The sequence below is a fragment of the Haemaphysalis longicornis genome, unplaced genomic scaffold (assembly GCF_048455015.1).
Source record: "Haemaphysalis longicornis isolate Haplotype H1 unplaced genomic scaffold, Haemaphysalis longicornis Haplotype H1 scaffold_5, whole genome shotgun sequence".
NCBI classification, from domain to species: Eukaryota; Metazoa; Arthropoda; class Arachnida; order Ixodida; family Ixodidae; genus Haemaphysalis; species Haemaphysalis longicornis.
The window spans coordinates 26,282,455-26,299,089 of record NW_027526385.1 but is presented as its reverse complement, the minus strand read 5'-3'; the positions used below and the strand labels follow the sequence as shown (position 1 = coordinate 26,299,089).

Here is a 16,635-nt window from a genome sequence, read left to right as displayed (position 1 = left end):
TTTCTAATTCGAAAACGGCCATTAGAAATTATGCTGCGGGTACCATCTCACCGCAGGTCTTAAACGTGTCCTTCAAAACCCACCTACTACCCAAGTTGAGCTGATTTGGTCTCCTGCCCGCAGTGGGCTTGGGGGTAACGAGGTGGCACACACGACAGCCCGAGCACTCACCTCCCGGGCGTGCCCCACCTCTGTAGCCTCTCACAGAGCCAGATAAGCCGGAGATAACCTATTGAGCTACAACGAAGTAACTGCTCATTACCTCCTCTCCCTCCTCAAATACCCAGCAGCCCACCCACCCCTGACGTACACGGAAGTACGACTATGGAGGCTCCCACAGACCGAATCCCTTCCCAATAGGGCCCTCCTTTATTACATACTCCAGTTTATCCCTCTCCCTTTTGCTCACTATGTGGAGAGAAGGCCACGGTGCAGCATCACATATGAGCCGGTCCATATGACCCCCTCCTCCCTCAAATCAATTCCTCGGAGCTCTGGGAGCCAGCGCTGAGCTGCTCTGACCCGGAGAGACAGAAGATCATCGCCGCACAGCTCCGGCTGTCGGCCACCTCCCTAGCTTAGAGGTCTTCTTAAAAGTGCTTCTCTCTCTTTCTCTCACTCTCTCTCGAGTTGGCGAAGTCGGTTGCCGCCGGTCCTAGCGGGTGGCAACGTGATTCACTTTGGGAGAGATGTGACAGCCTGCAGAAAAAACGATGCTGGCCTGATAGTCATACGGATCTTTGAGCGGCGAGTACGGAAATTAATGCGAGGCGCAACAGCCGCGTCTCCGACGAAGGGAGAATGGCCGCCAGCTCCGCTGGTTCTCCAGCCTTGCGCCACTAGTGCAAACTGCGGCATTTTTTTTTCTGCAGAGGCAGGGCATCGTGAAATGTTGGTCTCTTTTGAAGGTATTTTTATTTGCGTTTCTGTTATTCTTTTCAGAGATTTTTATTTTTGTTTCCATTTTTTATGTTTTCACAACTTTTTTCGCTGCTTTTATATTTTTTTTTCACAAATATGTTCGGCGAATTATTACCATTTACGATATCATAGGGAACAAATACTTCCAACAATTCTGCATTTTTTAGAATATGCAGGAAGTTACGCAGTCCTGTTTGGGGGCGGTTCTGTCCAAAGAATGCTATGCACCAAATCAGGCGCTGCACCAGGAACGCCTTATTTTTGTACTTCTTCAATATCTTGATAGCTAAGTTCCCACTTGCTTGCGAACGAAATCACGCAACGATCAGATAATTATCAAGACTTTTATTCTGAGCAAGCCGGTTTAAAGCAGGTCTGCTCATAATAAGAATACACTTTTTGTTTTGTGTGTTTCATCTTTGGCAGTCGATGCTCGTACCGTATGCATGAATCAACCGTATGCTTACAACACTGCGGTTTTAAACGTGCTATAGTTTCTAAATTTATCTTGTATGCACGAGTTATTCTGTATCAGCAGGGCTTGATAAGCAACTGTAATTGTTCTAAAGGTCATCACTCGAGCACCTCAAACCTTAGCAGCAGCCTATCTTCCTTAACATATCCACCCCGTTCCATGACGTTTGACTCAACCCAGGTAAGCAAAAAACATACGGCTACATTCCTGCCATTTATTGGTCTCCAATAAAACTCCCTCGCATACTCCTCCGTGCTTGGCTTCATGCGAAGCACGCTTCCTTCTCGCATGTCCGGATGGATGATGCTCAGCTTCAATTCCTTAGTAAATGGGCATGCACACAACTCGTCCTGTCTACCTTCTTTCAGTTAAAGGCACAAAACAATGCCCACGCTTTTACCCTTTTTCCGGAATTCAATTCCCCAAGAAATTAGGTAGCGCCCTAAATATACATCATCGCTCCAGCTATCAGACAAACCATCTTTCGCTGCATTTTCTTTGAGTGCCGCATATCCCGCCAAAACTCGCTGATCACCGTTTTTTAGGTCACTTGGAACTGATGCCTATTCGGAGGCTAGGGCGGTCTTCAACGATTCAGTTTTTTCAGCGTAAAGGTCTTTTAGCTCAGCTACTTTCTGATCAAACTGTTCCGTTAGTGCTTCCTTCAAATGGTTATTGTTGTGGAAAACTTCAACAAGTTTGTCGCTCATAGAGGCGCAGTTCAAGGACAGCTGGGCAACTGCAGAATCTAGATTGCCTACCCTTTCTTCTATCGTTTTGCCATTTGCTGTCAGTGCTTTCATCTCAGCTCCGTTTCGTTCCGAACGATCTAGAGTTTTACCTGCGGCTGGCCATATTTGTTCTTTTAGAGTTTCGTTCAAGTGATTATTGTTGTGGCAAAGTTCGACAAGTTTCTCGCTGTGCGAGGAGCTCTCCAATGACAGTTGAGCAAGCTTAGCATCCATTTCGCCTACTCGCTGCTCCACCTTTCTTTCAAACACTTCCAAATGCGCCCTTTCTTTGTCATCTGCCCCATGTTGTGCTTCAGGTACGGCATGCAATACCAGTGCTGTACATCGAGATTTCAGGTGCGCACACACGTCGCGACAGAGCACGACCGCGGAGCACGTAGAACAGCGAGTGACGTGGTGCTGGCAATCGTGGCGAACATGGTCGACAATCTGCGAAGCCGGAAGGATGACACAACAGCCGTTGGCTTCATTCCAGCAGTGCACCTACGGGAAGGAGTGAAAACGTAGTAGCGAGACCAAGACAACGACATGGCGCCATACTAGAAAACGCTATTCTTTCTTCGGCTGCCTGAACGCTAAGACTCTAATCTTCCTCTATAGGCATGTCTGTGTGCCTGTTCCTCGTTTTAGGCGTCCGGCCTAACGTGAAAACGAATTCTGGATTGAGAAGTTGATAGAGGAAAAACTTTTAGAAACCACTAAACATGGAAATACACCTAATACTTGTCAACATTGCCAAACAAAAAAAGACATTAGCATATTTGCTGCAAATCCAAGAAACAAGGGGTATTTACAGTTGTCAGAAACGCCTGGCCAGAATACCAGCATATATTTGTTAGCATCCCACCATTACGGCTGCCTTCCCTGGACGTCCATGGTTGGATGGCTTCTTCCTCGCCTCGAGCAAACGTGGCACCACGTGTGGGTGATTAGTGACGCGTCGCTCGATTCGCCTCGCGAAGGAGGCATGTAGCCTGAGAGGTTCCCGATCGGGTCCCACGTGTTTGGGAGCCCGCGTCGCACGCGGGCTGTTATGGCAGATGTTCGGATGAGTCAGAAAGCTAGTTCAACCTGGCAGAACATTGCCAGCCCCTCGTAGGCCGGAAGAAGTGGATCTTGTCCGGGCACGTTTGTAGAACACCTGCTGGGCACAAGTGTTCGGATGAAACAGAGAACTAGTTCAAACCGGCCGGGCATTGCCGCTCCCACGTCCACCAGAAGGAATAAAAAGGGAAGCGCCACCTAGCCAAAGGGAAGTCTCCGTCCAGTGGTTGTGGGGGTCGTCACGTCGCGTCGCAGGGGTAACCGCGGAGGGGGTATAGTCTTTAGCGGAGTTCGGATCGGTAGGCTCGTCGTCCACCTTCACAACTGCAAGGGTTCCTGATCGTCTTCGCCAGCCTCAGGCCATCTCGTCCCGCACGCTTCCGGCCCCACCTGCATAAGCGAAATGCCCGGCGAAGAAGACACGTCTTCGTCGAAAGTTGTGTTGAAAGCCAGCCGGGATATGTTGTAGGATGCTTTGTTTCTTTTGGTTTTAAGGAAGGGGACTACGCAGAGCAGAGTTTCTTGACATACAGTCCTTAAAGCATGCCGTGAATGTGTTAGCTGGGCCGAAGGTAGGTCAGCATATATCCCGCGTGGGGCTAGAGCACCGGGTGAGCATTGGGTTTGTAGTAAGCTGTACCGAGAGTAGGTCAGCCGGTAGCCCGTGTAGGCCGAGAGCTCTGGGGTGAGCGTTTGAGAGTCGTGATCGTAGAGCCGTGTAGAGACCAGAGTGTCCGTTTAAGTTGTGCGGCGTCAGCAATCGGCGACAGCGAGAATTCCTCTAGGAAATATTTGTTGAGGTGCGCTCCTGTAGAGCCTTAGCAGTTCATTGTGTGCTGTTTGTTTCGACCTGTTGTCAATTGAGACTTAGTGGGCAGGCATTATTCCTCTGTCGCGTGCCCCGCCCTAAGCATCTGCGCACGCATGCCACCATGCGGTTGTCCTTTGCTAGTATCTCTGCTTCATTTGTTTTATTTTTTGTTCCTTGACAGTCAATTAAATGTTGTGTTCGTTCTGTAAAACAGCCTTTCGTGTGAACTCTCTCGTCCCCACAGCTTAGACACACGTGCAAACGCGCGGACCGACCAACCTGCATATAAATTACTGTGCCGCGCCTCCTGGTTGCGCAAGCGGGCAGGGGTTTGTGACAACAGTCTTCGATTGTTCGAAATATATGGCTGCTTGATTTTTGCCATAGCGATAAGAATACGCGTCGAAAACATTGTTTTGAGCACAAAATACAAAAAACGCTCGCTTCCGAACATACACGTCGTGGAGGCATTCAAAGAAGATCAATACTAACGAGAAGTTCCAGCAGACTGCGCGCGAGCAGGAAAACATAGCAAAATTGAATTGGATTGACCAAAGTTGCACCGTGTTTGTTGTGGGAGGTGCGCCACAGGATGGGAAGTGTGTGGTAGTTGGGCGGAAATCTGAAGAGAGACATATGCACACCAGGGCCGGCAGAAGACTATCGTGTTTCGATCCATTTTCAGTGCTCTGAGCCATGGAGTAGTCTTTCCTTCATGCTGTGAACAGATACGGGGCCGATTCTGCGCGCCTTATAGACAAGTGCTTTGCCCACTGTACACTCGGCAAAAGGCTTGTATACAACGCGCGAGCGGCGTGCTCTCAACTGCGCGCGAGACAAGTATTGATAACCCCTGGTTTGAGACTAGCAGAACGTGAGCATGCGCGACCCGCATCAGCACGATGCCTGTTTCGCTCGTCGTTGTAACCGTCGCCTTGACTTCCGTACCTTCGTTCGCCGTGAGAAGCGCTGCCTGCTCTGCCGGCCCGGGGAACAATAGTGCCGATTAGGGACTGTTAATACAGCGTTGGGTGCGTTTAACTACACCAACGCTTAATTTTGTGGCCCCCTACGCAATTTACACAGTTTTTTTTTCTATGAGGGAGTGGGCACGGCGGACCATCAGCAGGCATGTGGCTTAACAAGCCGCTCTTCTGCTTTTCCCAGGTTTTTCTGCTTGGTCTTGCCGGTGCGTTTGTTCAACCGGATCTTCACACTGGCTTCGCGTCTAATCAAGGACTGTCCACGTGGCTGGTGCCTTGTCACTCAAGCTATCAGCGATTGGAAATGCCAACTGCGCCGTCTCCGCACCATGTCACGTCAAGTTCGACACCTTTAAAACTTGGCCTCCAGGATTTCGTCTTCAGTGGGCACGGCGGACCATCAGCAGGCATGTGGCTTAACAAGCCGCTCTTCTGCTTTTCCCAGGTTGGTGCCTACTCCAGTAGCACTAAGAGTGATTATCGATGTCTTTTGGTCTTGCCGTGCCCACACCAGTGTCTCATACTTTTACATGATGTGTATTGTGTATGCACGCTACTTTTGTGTGGGGATGTCGAGACGAACCCCGGGCCAGTATAGAGGATCAACTTAAGCAACTCTTGGCTGGTCAAAACAAAATCTCTGAAGATATAGCTGCTCTAAGGACTCAGCAAGATAACATGCAAACGCTTATTACTGGCCTCAGCGCGAGGTTTGCTGAATTGGAACAGAGAACAGCTCGAATTGACACCCTAGAACAAACAATAGTTTCTCTTGAGGCAAAGATCACCGACTTGGAAGACCGAAGTAGGCGATCCAATTTATTAGTTTTTGGTGTACAGGATGACCCGAATGAAACTGACAATGATTTGAAAGATAAAGTTCTCACGAAAGTTTTTTCTGATGAACTTGGTGTCCCGTGCAAATCAGTCGGCAGGATTCACAGGTTAGGCAAGCCTGGTAAGGAGCGCCCGATTATAATTTACTTCCAAGATTTTAATGAAAAAGAACTCGTCCTAAAAAACCCCCATAAGCTGAAAGGAACGCAAATATCAGTCCAAACCGACTACTCTAAACAAACACTCAGGAAGCGCAAATTATTGTGGGAAAGTGCTAGGAAGGAAAAATTGGAGGGAAAGAAAGTTCATCTTTCAAATGACCGGCTACGGGTTGATAAAGAAACGTACATTTGGGACGACAACGAGAACTGCAGAGTAAAGCTAGCCACTTTTCAGAGTGGCTTAGTGGCCACTTGACGCAAACCGCCTGAAGAGAAAGAGTTTCGGCTGTTGAATTTAAATTCACGAAGTATTGCCAATAAAGCTGAACAGCTCGAGGCTATCATCCTGGCTAATAACCCACATGTGGTAATCATTACGGAAACCTGGCTGCGATGTGAAATTTCGGATGAAGACGTTTTTCCCCCATCGTATCGCGTTTTCCGACGTGATAGGCCGTCAAGGGGGGGAGGCGTCGCTGTCTTGGTCAAAGGAGACATTGATGCTCATTTACTCAGTCAAATCGACAACCATGAAAGCATTATAATAAAACTGTCTTGTTTCGGCAAATCATTTTTGTTATTCGCGGTTTATCGCCCTCCTAACTCACCGCCTCAGTTCTTAAGTGATCTCGGCGACCACATGTTAACGTTCAAACAAGAAAATATATTCCTTGTGGGCGATTTCAATCTACCGGAAATTGATTGGAATCGTCCTTCCCCGTCCCCTGTTGATTGCACAAGCTCCTCGCATTTGCTTGATATAATGCTAACCCACAATTTGCACCAAGTAGTAAAACAACCTACACGTATCCAGGGTGCTTCTGCGTCAATTCTTGATCTTGTGTTTGTCAGTCAATCAATTGAAACTTTTAATGTGTCTGTTGAACGTGGCCTATCAGACCATGACATGGTTGTGTTTTCTTTTCCTGTGAATGCCAAGTACGAAACGCCTCGTGTGATAAAAACTGTTGTAAAAGATTTCTCGTGTGCCAGGGATGAAAGCGTGCTTGACTATTTCGAAATTTGTCTGAGTGATTTTAACAGCTCGGATACTGCCGACCTATGGACGAGGTTTAAGGAAATATGTACTTATTGCCTCAATACCTTCATAGCAAACAAAGTTAGGAAATCTCGCAAAAACAATCCCTGGATCACGCGCGAAGTCTTGCACGCGAAAAGAAAAGTTAAGCGTTTGAAGCGTAAAGCTGCCTGTCCGAGTGTTATCAATGTTGCGCAGTCTAACCTCAAAGATGCCTTGGTGTGCGCAAGGCGACGTTATTTTGAACAGACCCTGCCAGACTTTATTCGCTCCGCTCCGCATAAATTTTGGACTTTCCTGCGCAAAAAGAAAAAAACGATTCAACGAATGCTACATGAGGGCGTAGACATCACTGATAAGCATAGCATTGCAGAACAGTTCAATAAGTATTTTCACAGCGTTTTTCTTAAATCTGATGATGCAATGCCTTGCTCCGTATTATCATCCGCAAGCGAAGCTGATATTGTGTCACAGCCTGGCGTATTTTCTATGTTTTTGATCCTCAAAACGAAAGCGTCGAACGGTCCTGATGGTATTCTGAATATTTTTTTGCGCCGTTATGCTGAAATTATATCCCAATTTTTAGTAATCATTTTTCGAGCATCTCTTTTGTCTGGTGTTGTACCTGAGGATTGGAAATTAGCCCGCATAGTTCCAGTATTTAAAAAAGGCGACGAGACGCTGTTTACTAATTACCGTCCAATCTCTCTCACTTCTTCTTGTTGTAAACTTCTCGAACATATTATAGCTGACTAAATTATAAATTTTTTAAACAGAAACAACTTATTATCTGACTGTCAACACGGCTTCAGAAAAGGATTTTCCACGGTCACGCAACTTACCTCTATTGTTCATGATTTTGCTAGCGTTCTTGATAAAACTGGTCAAGTTGATGTTATTTTTCTAGATTTCCAGAAAGCTTTTGATTTAGTTTCCCATGTTCATTTATTGCACAAGTTAAAAGTGATTGGTCTTCCAGCATTTGTAACTAATTGGATCTCTTCCTACTTGTCGAACCGCTTCCAATATGTTTGCATCGATGAACATTCCTCTACTCGGCTTCCTGTTCTTTCGGGTGTTCCACAAGGAAGCGTATTAGGCCCGTTATTATTTCTAATTTATATTAACGATCTCGTAACGCTTATTAGTGATCCCGTGAAAATTAAATTATTTGCTGATGACTGCATCCTATACAACAAAATAACATGTCCTGAAGATCAACAAATGCTGAACAGAAATCTTCATTGTGTTCAGGCGTGGTGCGATAAATGGGGAATGAAGCTCAATGCCAAAAAATCCGTTTTTATGAACATAACTAACAAAAAGAATAAACTGTCCTTCCCTTACAATCTTCCGTCACAACCGTTAGAACAAGTATCAGAATTCAAATATCTTGGCGTCACTATAACAAATAGCTTGAGCTGGAACAAACACATATCAAACACATGTGCAGCTTCTTTCCGAAAACTTTGCTTCCTCAGACACAAGCTTAAAAAGGCCCCAGCAAACGTTAAGCTACTCGCCTATACATCCATAATTAGACCGAGACTGGAATACGCCTGCACTGTATGGGATCCTCACACTAAAAGTAATATCACTGCTCTTGAAATGATACAGCGTAAATCCGTCCGATTCATTTTTTCGAAATATCGTCCAAGTGACTCGCCGACAAGATTAATGGAAGAGCATGGCATTCCAACACTTCAAGCACGCCGTCAAATTCAAAGGTTAAAATTTCTGTTCTTGCTTAAAAATAACAAACTTTCACTTAAACCCGAGGAATTCCTTCAGCCACTAACTTCCCGGCAAACACGGCATAGACACCTCGAGTCTTTGACTCCGTACAGCGCTCGAACTAACATATTCAAGTTTTCCTTTTTCCCGCGTTCAATTACAGATTGGAATAAACTAACTGAATCGGCTGTGTCCAATATTCACTCCCTTGAACAACTGGAATTGTGAATGGCATTTTCAATTTTGATGCATTCTTGTGTATGTGTACAATCTATTTCCAACAGTGTGCCACGTGTATTGGTATTTTTGTAACTTTGGTGCATTCCTGTATTTGTTAAAACTATTTTGATCAGTGTGCCATGTGTATTGCGCCTAAATGTTTCTTTTTCCTTGTGATGCACCTCCTGCTTGGGCCCTTCAATGGGCTTGCAGTATGTTTTAAATAAATAAATAAATAAATAAATAAAAATAAAACGAACAACAATCCCTGAAAACGCATCGGTGCCGGCATTCTAGAGTGACTGGATAGCGGTCCGTGATCGCTTCGTTAGCCCGTCAGCAGTGATGTGCAAAGGCGAGTGCAGAAACCGGATAGTGATGCACGCAGCACTCATGCAGCCTATTGGCAGAACGATGGCGCAACGAACAGCGGTGCGCCAAAGTTAATGCAGACGAAAAACTCGCACAGCGCGCTTAGGCGGGTAATCTCCGCGTTTCTTTCCGCGCCCGGCAGCGCAGGCATGCCGCGCTTATTACTGTAAAAGAAGTCGTGGAAGCCAAGGCGACGGGCACGGGGAGGAGCTAGGGATACAGCCGTCGGATTCATACGGGCCGCGCATGCTCACATTATACCTATCTCAAACCAAACATTAGCACCAGGTGTCTCCCGCGCAGTCCGGAGTACGCCGCTCGTGTGTTATTGACAAGCCTTTTGCCCACCGTACTTTCTAACCTGTGTAAAGCCATGCCACTGAAGGCCAACACATACGCAAATCTTTGGAAGGTGGTAGCTGCATTAAGCCTATGTTTGAGATTCTGTGCGCTCATTTGTTCGTATTTCTTGGCTCCCGCGAGTAGTAGGCATAAAACTCTTCAGGCATCGAAGTTATTCGCTGCGCTACTGTCCTTTAGCTCCAGCAGTGAATCTTTCCGCGGATGCAAACTGCAAGGAAGCAAAAATTATATTCCCAGAGCAACATTGCAGATTCCGTACGACCACGGAGGCAATACAGAACCTTTGCGGAAATAATTTACAAAAATGGTCACGTTTTGTAAGTGATAACGGAAAATAAAGAAACATGCTAATCTCATTATTATACAGAGCAGCGGCATGGCGAAGCTTTTGTACACGCTGCAACATTTCCCAAAATTCATGCAATGGCCGTATGCCCCACAGCTGCTTCCCGTCAACACGTCCGAAGGCAGTATGATTTCATTATAAAAAACAGCGGAAACCATTTTGTTTTTTTGGCACTCCAAATCATCAGTGCGTCGCCTGCAGACTCCACCAAAACACCACAAAGACACCACTCAAAAACGTGTTTTAAACTTGCAAAAGAAGCACGCCTATCTCCGAACACCCAGTCGGTCCGCCCCCTCACCTCACCTTTCGCCTCAACAGCTGCTCGGCCGGGTATTCCTTGCTGGTGATGTCGGCTAGAGTACAAGCCTCCCCGCCCAATGGGCAGACACACTTCAAACTAGTACGGCAGCTTTCGTAGCATGTTTTGCAGAAGGTATGGCCACACACTAGCGGCAGCGTTAGTCTCGGAATGTTGCCACACGCACTGCAGACCCTGGACGCAAAAAGGGGCTCGACGAACATCAGAGGCCTCCTTTCAAGATCTTCCGAATAGCCAACCAGTGAGAACTCCTGTCTACTGTGAACCATGTTCAACGGCGTGCAGGAATGGAGCGCGTACACTGCCGCCCTGTTCGTAGCAAGGCTGTCTGATGAGCGCGACGACAATCGGTGCCTTTGGATGTCTGCGGCTGACACCAGCTTCCCTTTTGAGATAAGCCATCTGATATTGTCTGATGACTGCACCGTCAAGCGCCAACGCCCGCTAGATAAGAGAAAGACCGCTGGAAAGTTCCTGAACAATCATTCAAACCGTACTGCTCTCGATCCCATTGAAGACAAAGAATATTTAAAAAAAAACGTCGTTACGGCGATATGGAACTGTGTGCGAACATTGCACGAATGTTTTAATATACCCTCCGTTATTTTTTCAATAGAGAGCTTTAGCTGATCGTTTCTCAGTGTCTGCTCTGCTCCGATAGCAATCGGGAGCGCCATTGCGTATTTGGGGCGCGCGGGAGCGACTGCATTAGCCGAGCGGGCCGCCGCTTCGCTGGCAGGACACGCTGAGCAGACCGTCGTGGCAGTTTATGCTACCGCGCGGAATTCTAAGACGGCTGGTCCCAGTGAGACAAGTGCCGTACTGTGAACTCCGTTTCTTTAGTTCAAAGTGTGAAAGACTAAACCGGGAAAGCCCTTCCGAATAGGAAGATATGTCACACACCCCAACGAGGTTTAGAACGGAAGCGAAGACCGTCTACCGAAGCGCGAAGCTACTTCTATTCTGTTCAAAGAAAGGCTCATATTTGAAGCGCGGACAGACGAAACACAAGAAGAGGACAAGACGAGCCCTTTTGTCTGTCTTGTGTTTTGTCTGTGCTTCGTCTGTGCTTCGTCTTGTCTTTCGTCTGTCCGCGTTTCAAACATGAATCAAATACAACTAGCTAAACTTTTAGTTCTACCAAGAAAAGCGGCCTTGTCTTGGCTTTCGAAATTTGAAAGGCCTCAATTAAATTATTTAGGACAATTATATCGTATCAGCGACCAAAGTATGTAAGAAAAGGTGAAAAGGCAACATGGAGCGTGTCTTCGAGGTAATCCACAGCAACTGGTGTTAATTTGTTTACGGGCCGCTCCGTAAGGATCACTTCTAAGTAAAGATAGGTCACGGTGGGAGCAATAGCAATACAGTAGGAAATTCAGCATTCATGACGAACTGATCCACAATTATTCTCATCATGTCCTTATGTTCCTGGTATTATCCCTTTGAGAAGGGTTTTGCTCTTTATTATAATAAAAAAAATATTTCTACACGGGACCGCTATTTCGAGACACTGACATGAATGACGACCTAAACATCGTTTAAAGCTTCGCTCTACGTCGATTCCCAATTATGCACAGGATCTGTTATTCTTGAGCCAAACCTATTCTCCATATACTAACCCCGCAACGCCTCGTATCGTCTCGCTGACCTTCGAGCTCCGCCAAGTTCAAGCAGGTGCCTCACGTTGTGGTGAGGAGTAAAAGGAAGGGGGAAGCGGGGAGGGGATAGCGAAAGGGCCCATGCTATCCGAAATGTGCGCATTCAATGCCCGCGCTCGGCGCGATGATCGAGTTAAACATTGTGGGGTTCTACATTTCACACACTACGTACTTGGCACCACGCAGCCATCGCGCTCAGCAAACATGCCTCGCGAGCGCCGGATGAGGACGGGTCCGTTATTTGCGAAGACAGACAAAGGTAGGAGGCGACAAGGGAAAACATCAATGGCAGCATTTATTGCAACGTCAAAACCAAATATACTGCATGCAGACTAATCGTAGGGCCAGACATTAAACAACGCTAGTGATGGATGTGGTTCGGCTCACCGATAAAATGCTGGAGCAGGGGGGCTCCGCGCGTGCCAGCGCAGGTGCAGTCTCCGAGCTCGCCCGGAAGCGTCCCATTGTGGCGCTTTCCCAAGGACCGGACAAGCGTGCCGATACGTCCGCGCGCTACCGCATCTCCAAGACAAGAGGCTGTCCCCTCGTCTGCCCTCGTCATGCTACATTCCACCAGACCTCGCCAAACGGTAGCGCTAGTGCGGAGGAACAACTGCTTCTTGTATCAGGAAGAGGTCGAAGGGGCGACTCCACCCCGGCGACAACAACTCTTCCTGAGCTGGCGCGATCTCGTGGAGCGAACGAGGTGGGCTGTGCAACGCCGGCCCTGATGAGAAGCTTGCCAGAAGGGGTTTACGTGAATGTCGCGATCCCCACAACCCTCCGTCCTAACGTCCTAAATTCCTTGCGTAAGCTGGCGAGAGCTGAGTACAGGACTAGATGCGACGGAAAGTTTGTTCGTCGATTAAATCGTTAGTGATTGCATCGCGTTGTCTACGCCGGCTCCCGCTCGTCCAATGCCACCGCTGGTAATGTGCCAGCAGGACCGGTCATCACCAGCTGATGTCTGCAGGGAGGTCGATCCGGGAAGAATCGCACCAGCCAGCCCAAGCTAGCGTTGCTGACGTGGCGGTACATCCGTGACGGCCCGTGGCCGCAAAGCGACCAGACTGCCGTCTCCCTCGGCCAGGCTGGCGGCGGCATGCTGCACCGCACCGTTTAAGCAGTAGTCAACAGCATAAAAACACTCTGTCATGTGGTCCAAGCCTAGATGGCTCAGCTGCACAAAGAAACTCCCCGCACCTTCAGTGTATGGCAGAAAATTAACTCTCCAACAGCACCGCCTTCGTTGCGCGATTCTAATGACTATTGCCAAGTTTTCAGCATTGCCATTGCTGGGGTAATGTCAACAAAGCCCAATAAATTGTCCATACCCTACAATGTATACGGCAGCAAAAACAGATTGCAGTAGCCCTCTGATCCCACTGATCACGTGGTTCGATGCCGAATATCCCAAATGTCATAGCTTCGGCATATCTACCGCTTCTTGAACGTCAACAAGGCACGCCAAATTGTCCTAACACTGAAGCGTGTAGGGTAGGAAGAAATGACGATGGTTTAAAAAGACGTTTTTGTCATGCGATATCAAATCGCAAATGGCCGAAAGCCAAAGCAGCTGCAATTTGAAGTGAAACACGTTCTGCGAGTCAAAGTCCAAACTCAGACAACAACCAAAAATCCGTCACAAAAAAGCTTCGTGTTGCATTATCATTGTCGTTAGATAGAGTTAGGTATGTTATCTGGCTAGTAAGCTGGCGTTCCAAGGCTTCAAATAAAAATTTTTCCGCCTTGGGTCGTTTTTGCTGGTGCTAAGCATCATTCGTGACATGATGTGGCTTTTTCTAGTGGGAGTGAAGATGATGTATATATAAGCAATTTTTTTTCTGAAATACCGCAACTGCTGCTACAGTTCATGTAAAAATTGCTTGTTACACATGCATCCAGCCTTGAAAACAATATACCGCCAAGTTTTCGAACGAGGATTAGTGTATTTTTAATGAGGACTACATGTACAGATTAGCTTTTCAGGAAATAAAAAATGGGCTAAATATTGGGAAAGAAGAAAGGCAAATTAAAACAGAACACAACCAAAATGAGATTCGTGTGCAGAATGACACAACGTAAACAAAACAAAAATTTGCTGCCACGGTTTAAAAAGTGTATGGAAGAAGGCAAGGCAGAAGCACAACTTAAACGAAAGATAAAGATCTTGCCTCGCGCTGCCAACAGGAGCACTAAACATGATGATCATCTGCATTTGGAAAAGCTTAATCGACACAGTTACAATCAACTCTATTTGGTCGCCTGGTAAAACGTGAGGCGATTCTTTTTGAATGGAATGCACTAATTGCGAGTTTCCCAAGAAGAAGCTTTGGCGAACTTTTATTTCATTCAAACGGGATTCAGAGAGAGAGAGAGAAAATATTTTTATTTCTCCAGCAGAGGCTGATGTGTGGGCGTTGCCCTGTGGAAGGCGCCCCTAGTCCGGGATGCCTTGACTTCGGCTGGCCGTCCGTGCTCGGGTCACCAACTTAAGCTGGATATCCGGGTCCGGGCTGGCCAGGGAAGCCCTCCACTGCTCGAAGGTTGAGTTGGAAAGGGGGGGGGGCAAGTGTGGAGTTCATTGGCACTCCCAAAGTATATGGTAGAGGGTGCCAGGCTGGGGACAGTGAGCACAGAGGGAAGAGTGTTGGGTGGGGAAGATGAGGTGGAGGCGGGCGGGATGTGGATAGGTATTTCTTTGTAGCCGCCGCCAAGTTGTAGCGTCCTCTCTGGAGAGGCGCCAGTGTGGTGGTGGGAGAGAACGGCGAGTTTGCCGGTAATGGGATTCAGAAGTTTGTCTGTTACAGTGCAGGTGCAGTCATCCTGGCCACGCGTCAAAAAAGGCGGCCATGAAGCAGGTGGACAAAACAAGCAACCAGCCTCGAAATGGTTCAATGGTTTCCCCCAACTGTTGAGTCAACGCTTGTTTTGTTCACGTTCTTCCTTCGGAATTGCGAAACAGCCACAAGATGTTCGAAACTGCCAAGCAACTGCTGTGGAGCATGGGCCAAACTTAGCAATATGTTTAATCAGTGACCCTTTTTCGCCCGATCCTTAGATTTTCTGGCAACCATTGAACATACACTTGTGAATTTATTTGGAGCAGAAAGAATCGCATTTACATTGGAGTGCTGGAATGCATTATCATGTGCGGTAAAAATGCGTCATAGCTGCAGCTCTTTGTGTTCTAACTGTTAACCAAGCTGCATAATGTTTGCACTTGTAATTGCTTTGTGAAACATGTTTGCGATACCTGAGGGCACTTTAAAGACTGTACTCTTTCTATTTACTTGCATGTTGAGCCAGCTCTGGCAACATGCTCGAGTGATTTACCTGCAACATTTTGCTGAATATGGCAAAAGGGATATAAAAAGTTTAATTCCGGGAAACGCTCCACACGGTGTTGATAGGGAGAAAAAATGTGCGGCTATTATCTCGTATGCATAGCACATTCACAAGGCTAAGCAATATTGCTGGGCAGTTCAGGGTAGCTGTGGCTTTTTTCGGCTGAATAACGCTGTACCTGCATGTGCAGGAGTTCATGAATAGTCAAAGGATAGTGCGGAGAGCGTGGTTGATCAAGCATGCTGCTGGCATTGCCTCACGGGACATAGTAATTATTCACCCACTCCTGCTTTTTGTACCCATGTTTACTTGTTTCGAACAGTCTGGTGTTTAAATTGTTGTTTCTTAGGCTATGTCCTGTGCGACCACTAGGTATCTCAAACCTCATTTTCAATAGGTTTGGTTATACCCAATGTCTGTAAACATCCGTTTCGTTTAGACATTCTGAGCAGTGCATGCATGAGCGCACGGGTTCCTTTTCTGTTAAAAGTATAATGATTATTGTCCTGTCTAGGAGGTTGTGAAAGCAATTTTCTTATGACCACTTTAATAGTAATGAAATGTTTTTGTCGAAAGTCGGTTTTCAAGAAGAAAATCGATTGTGGCTGCATAGTAACTGAGTATTTGTTGCGGCTGTACCAAATATGTGTTGTTTATGAAAGAGTATGGCACATGTTACCTGTGCTTTGCATTTCATTTTTCATGTACATTTATGCACTGCACAAAAGGCTGATCTGTACAAAGGAGCCTACGAATTGGAGATAATTTGTGGGGGCAAATTTTTGCATCAACATCGTGTTTGACAGGATAAATTCAACAAAACGCTATCCCGCCAGGAGTGTGAGGAGTGGTGTGTTCACTTTGGTGAGCAGGCTGCGCAGACCCCTTCAATGCCTTTCATTACCCATATTCGTGACCCGCTGGTATACACGAACACAAAAAGTTTGACTTTCTTACTTGAAATTTGGGTAACTTGGAGCTTCTTGGAACTAGAAAGCTTTGGAAGTTACGAGCCCGCCACCATTCTTTACCTGCATTTTATGGGTATCTGTCTTGAAGTTTTCAAAATATGTGTTACAGGGCTGGGAAAAACATCAGTGTCATTGATGCAGTAGAACCCAATAAACACTGCTGTATTCTTATGTACAAAAACAACCACTACAAGTGAAAAAAGACAAGTTTGTTTCAAGAAACGAAAAAAAAACACCTGTTGCCAAATACAGCTGATGTTCTTTAGCATTCTTCTG

At 46.7% G+C, this 16,635-nt stretch overlaps 1 protein-coding gene across 1 annotated transcript; it reads right to left on the bottom strand.

The window, feature by feature from the left end:
- Window positions 1–1,394: 1,394 nt before the first annotated feature.
- Window positions 1,395–10,703, bottom strand: LOC144137969 (uncharacterized). The gene is made up of 2 exons (XM_077670002.1): window positions 10,364–10,703; window positions 1,395–2,631 (listed from the first exon to the last, which is right to left on the bottom strand). Exons 1-2 carry the CDS (start codon window positions 10,646–10,648, stop codon window positions 1,960–1,962), a joined length of 957 nt encoding a protein of 318 aa, XP_077526128.1. The 5' UTR covers window positions 10,649–10,703; the 3' UTR covers window positions 1,395–1,959.
- Between the last annotated feature and the right edge of the window lie 5,932 nt (window positions 10,704–16,635).

Excerpts from the sequence above, each read along its gene's own strand:
- LOC144137969 (XM_077670002.1), bottom strand. The coding sequence starts at position 10,648 with ATGGTTCACAGTAGACAGGAGTTCTCACTGGTTGGCTATTCGGAAGAT. Across the intron at positions 2,632-10,363 it reads AGCAGCTGTTGAGGCGAAAG|GTGCACTGCTGGAATGAAGC; the intron begins GTGAGGTGAGGG and ends TCCTTCCCGTAG.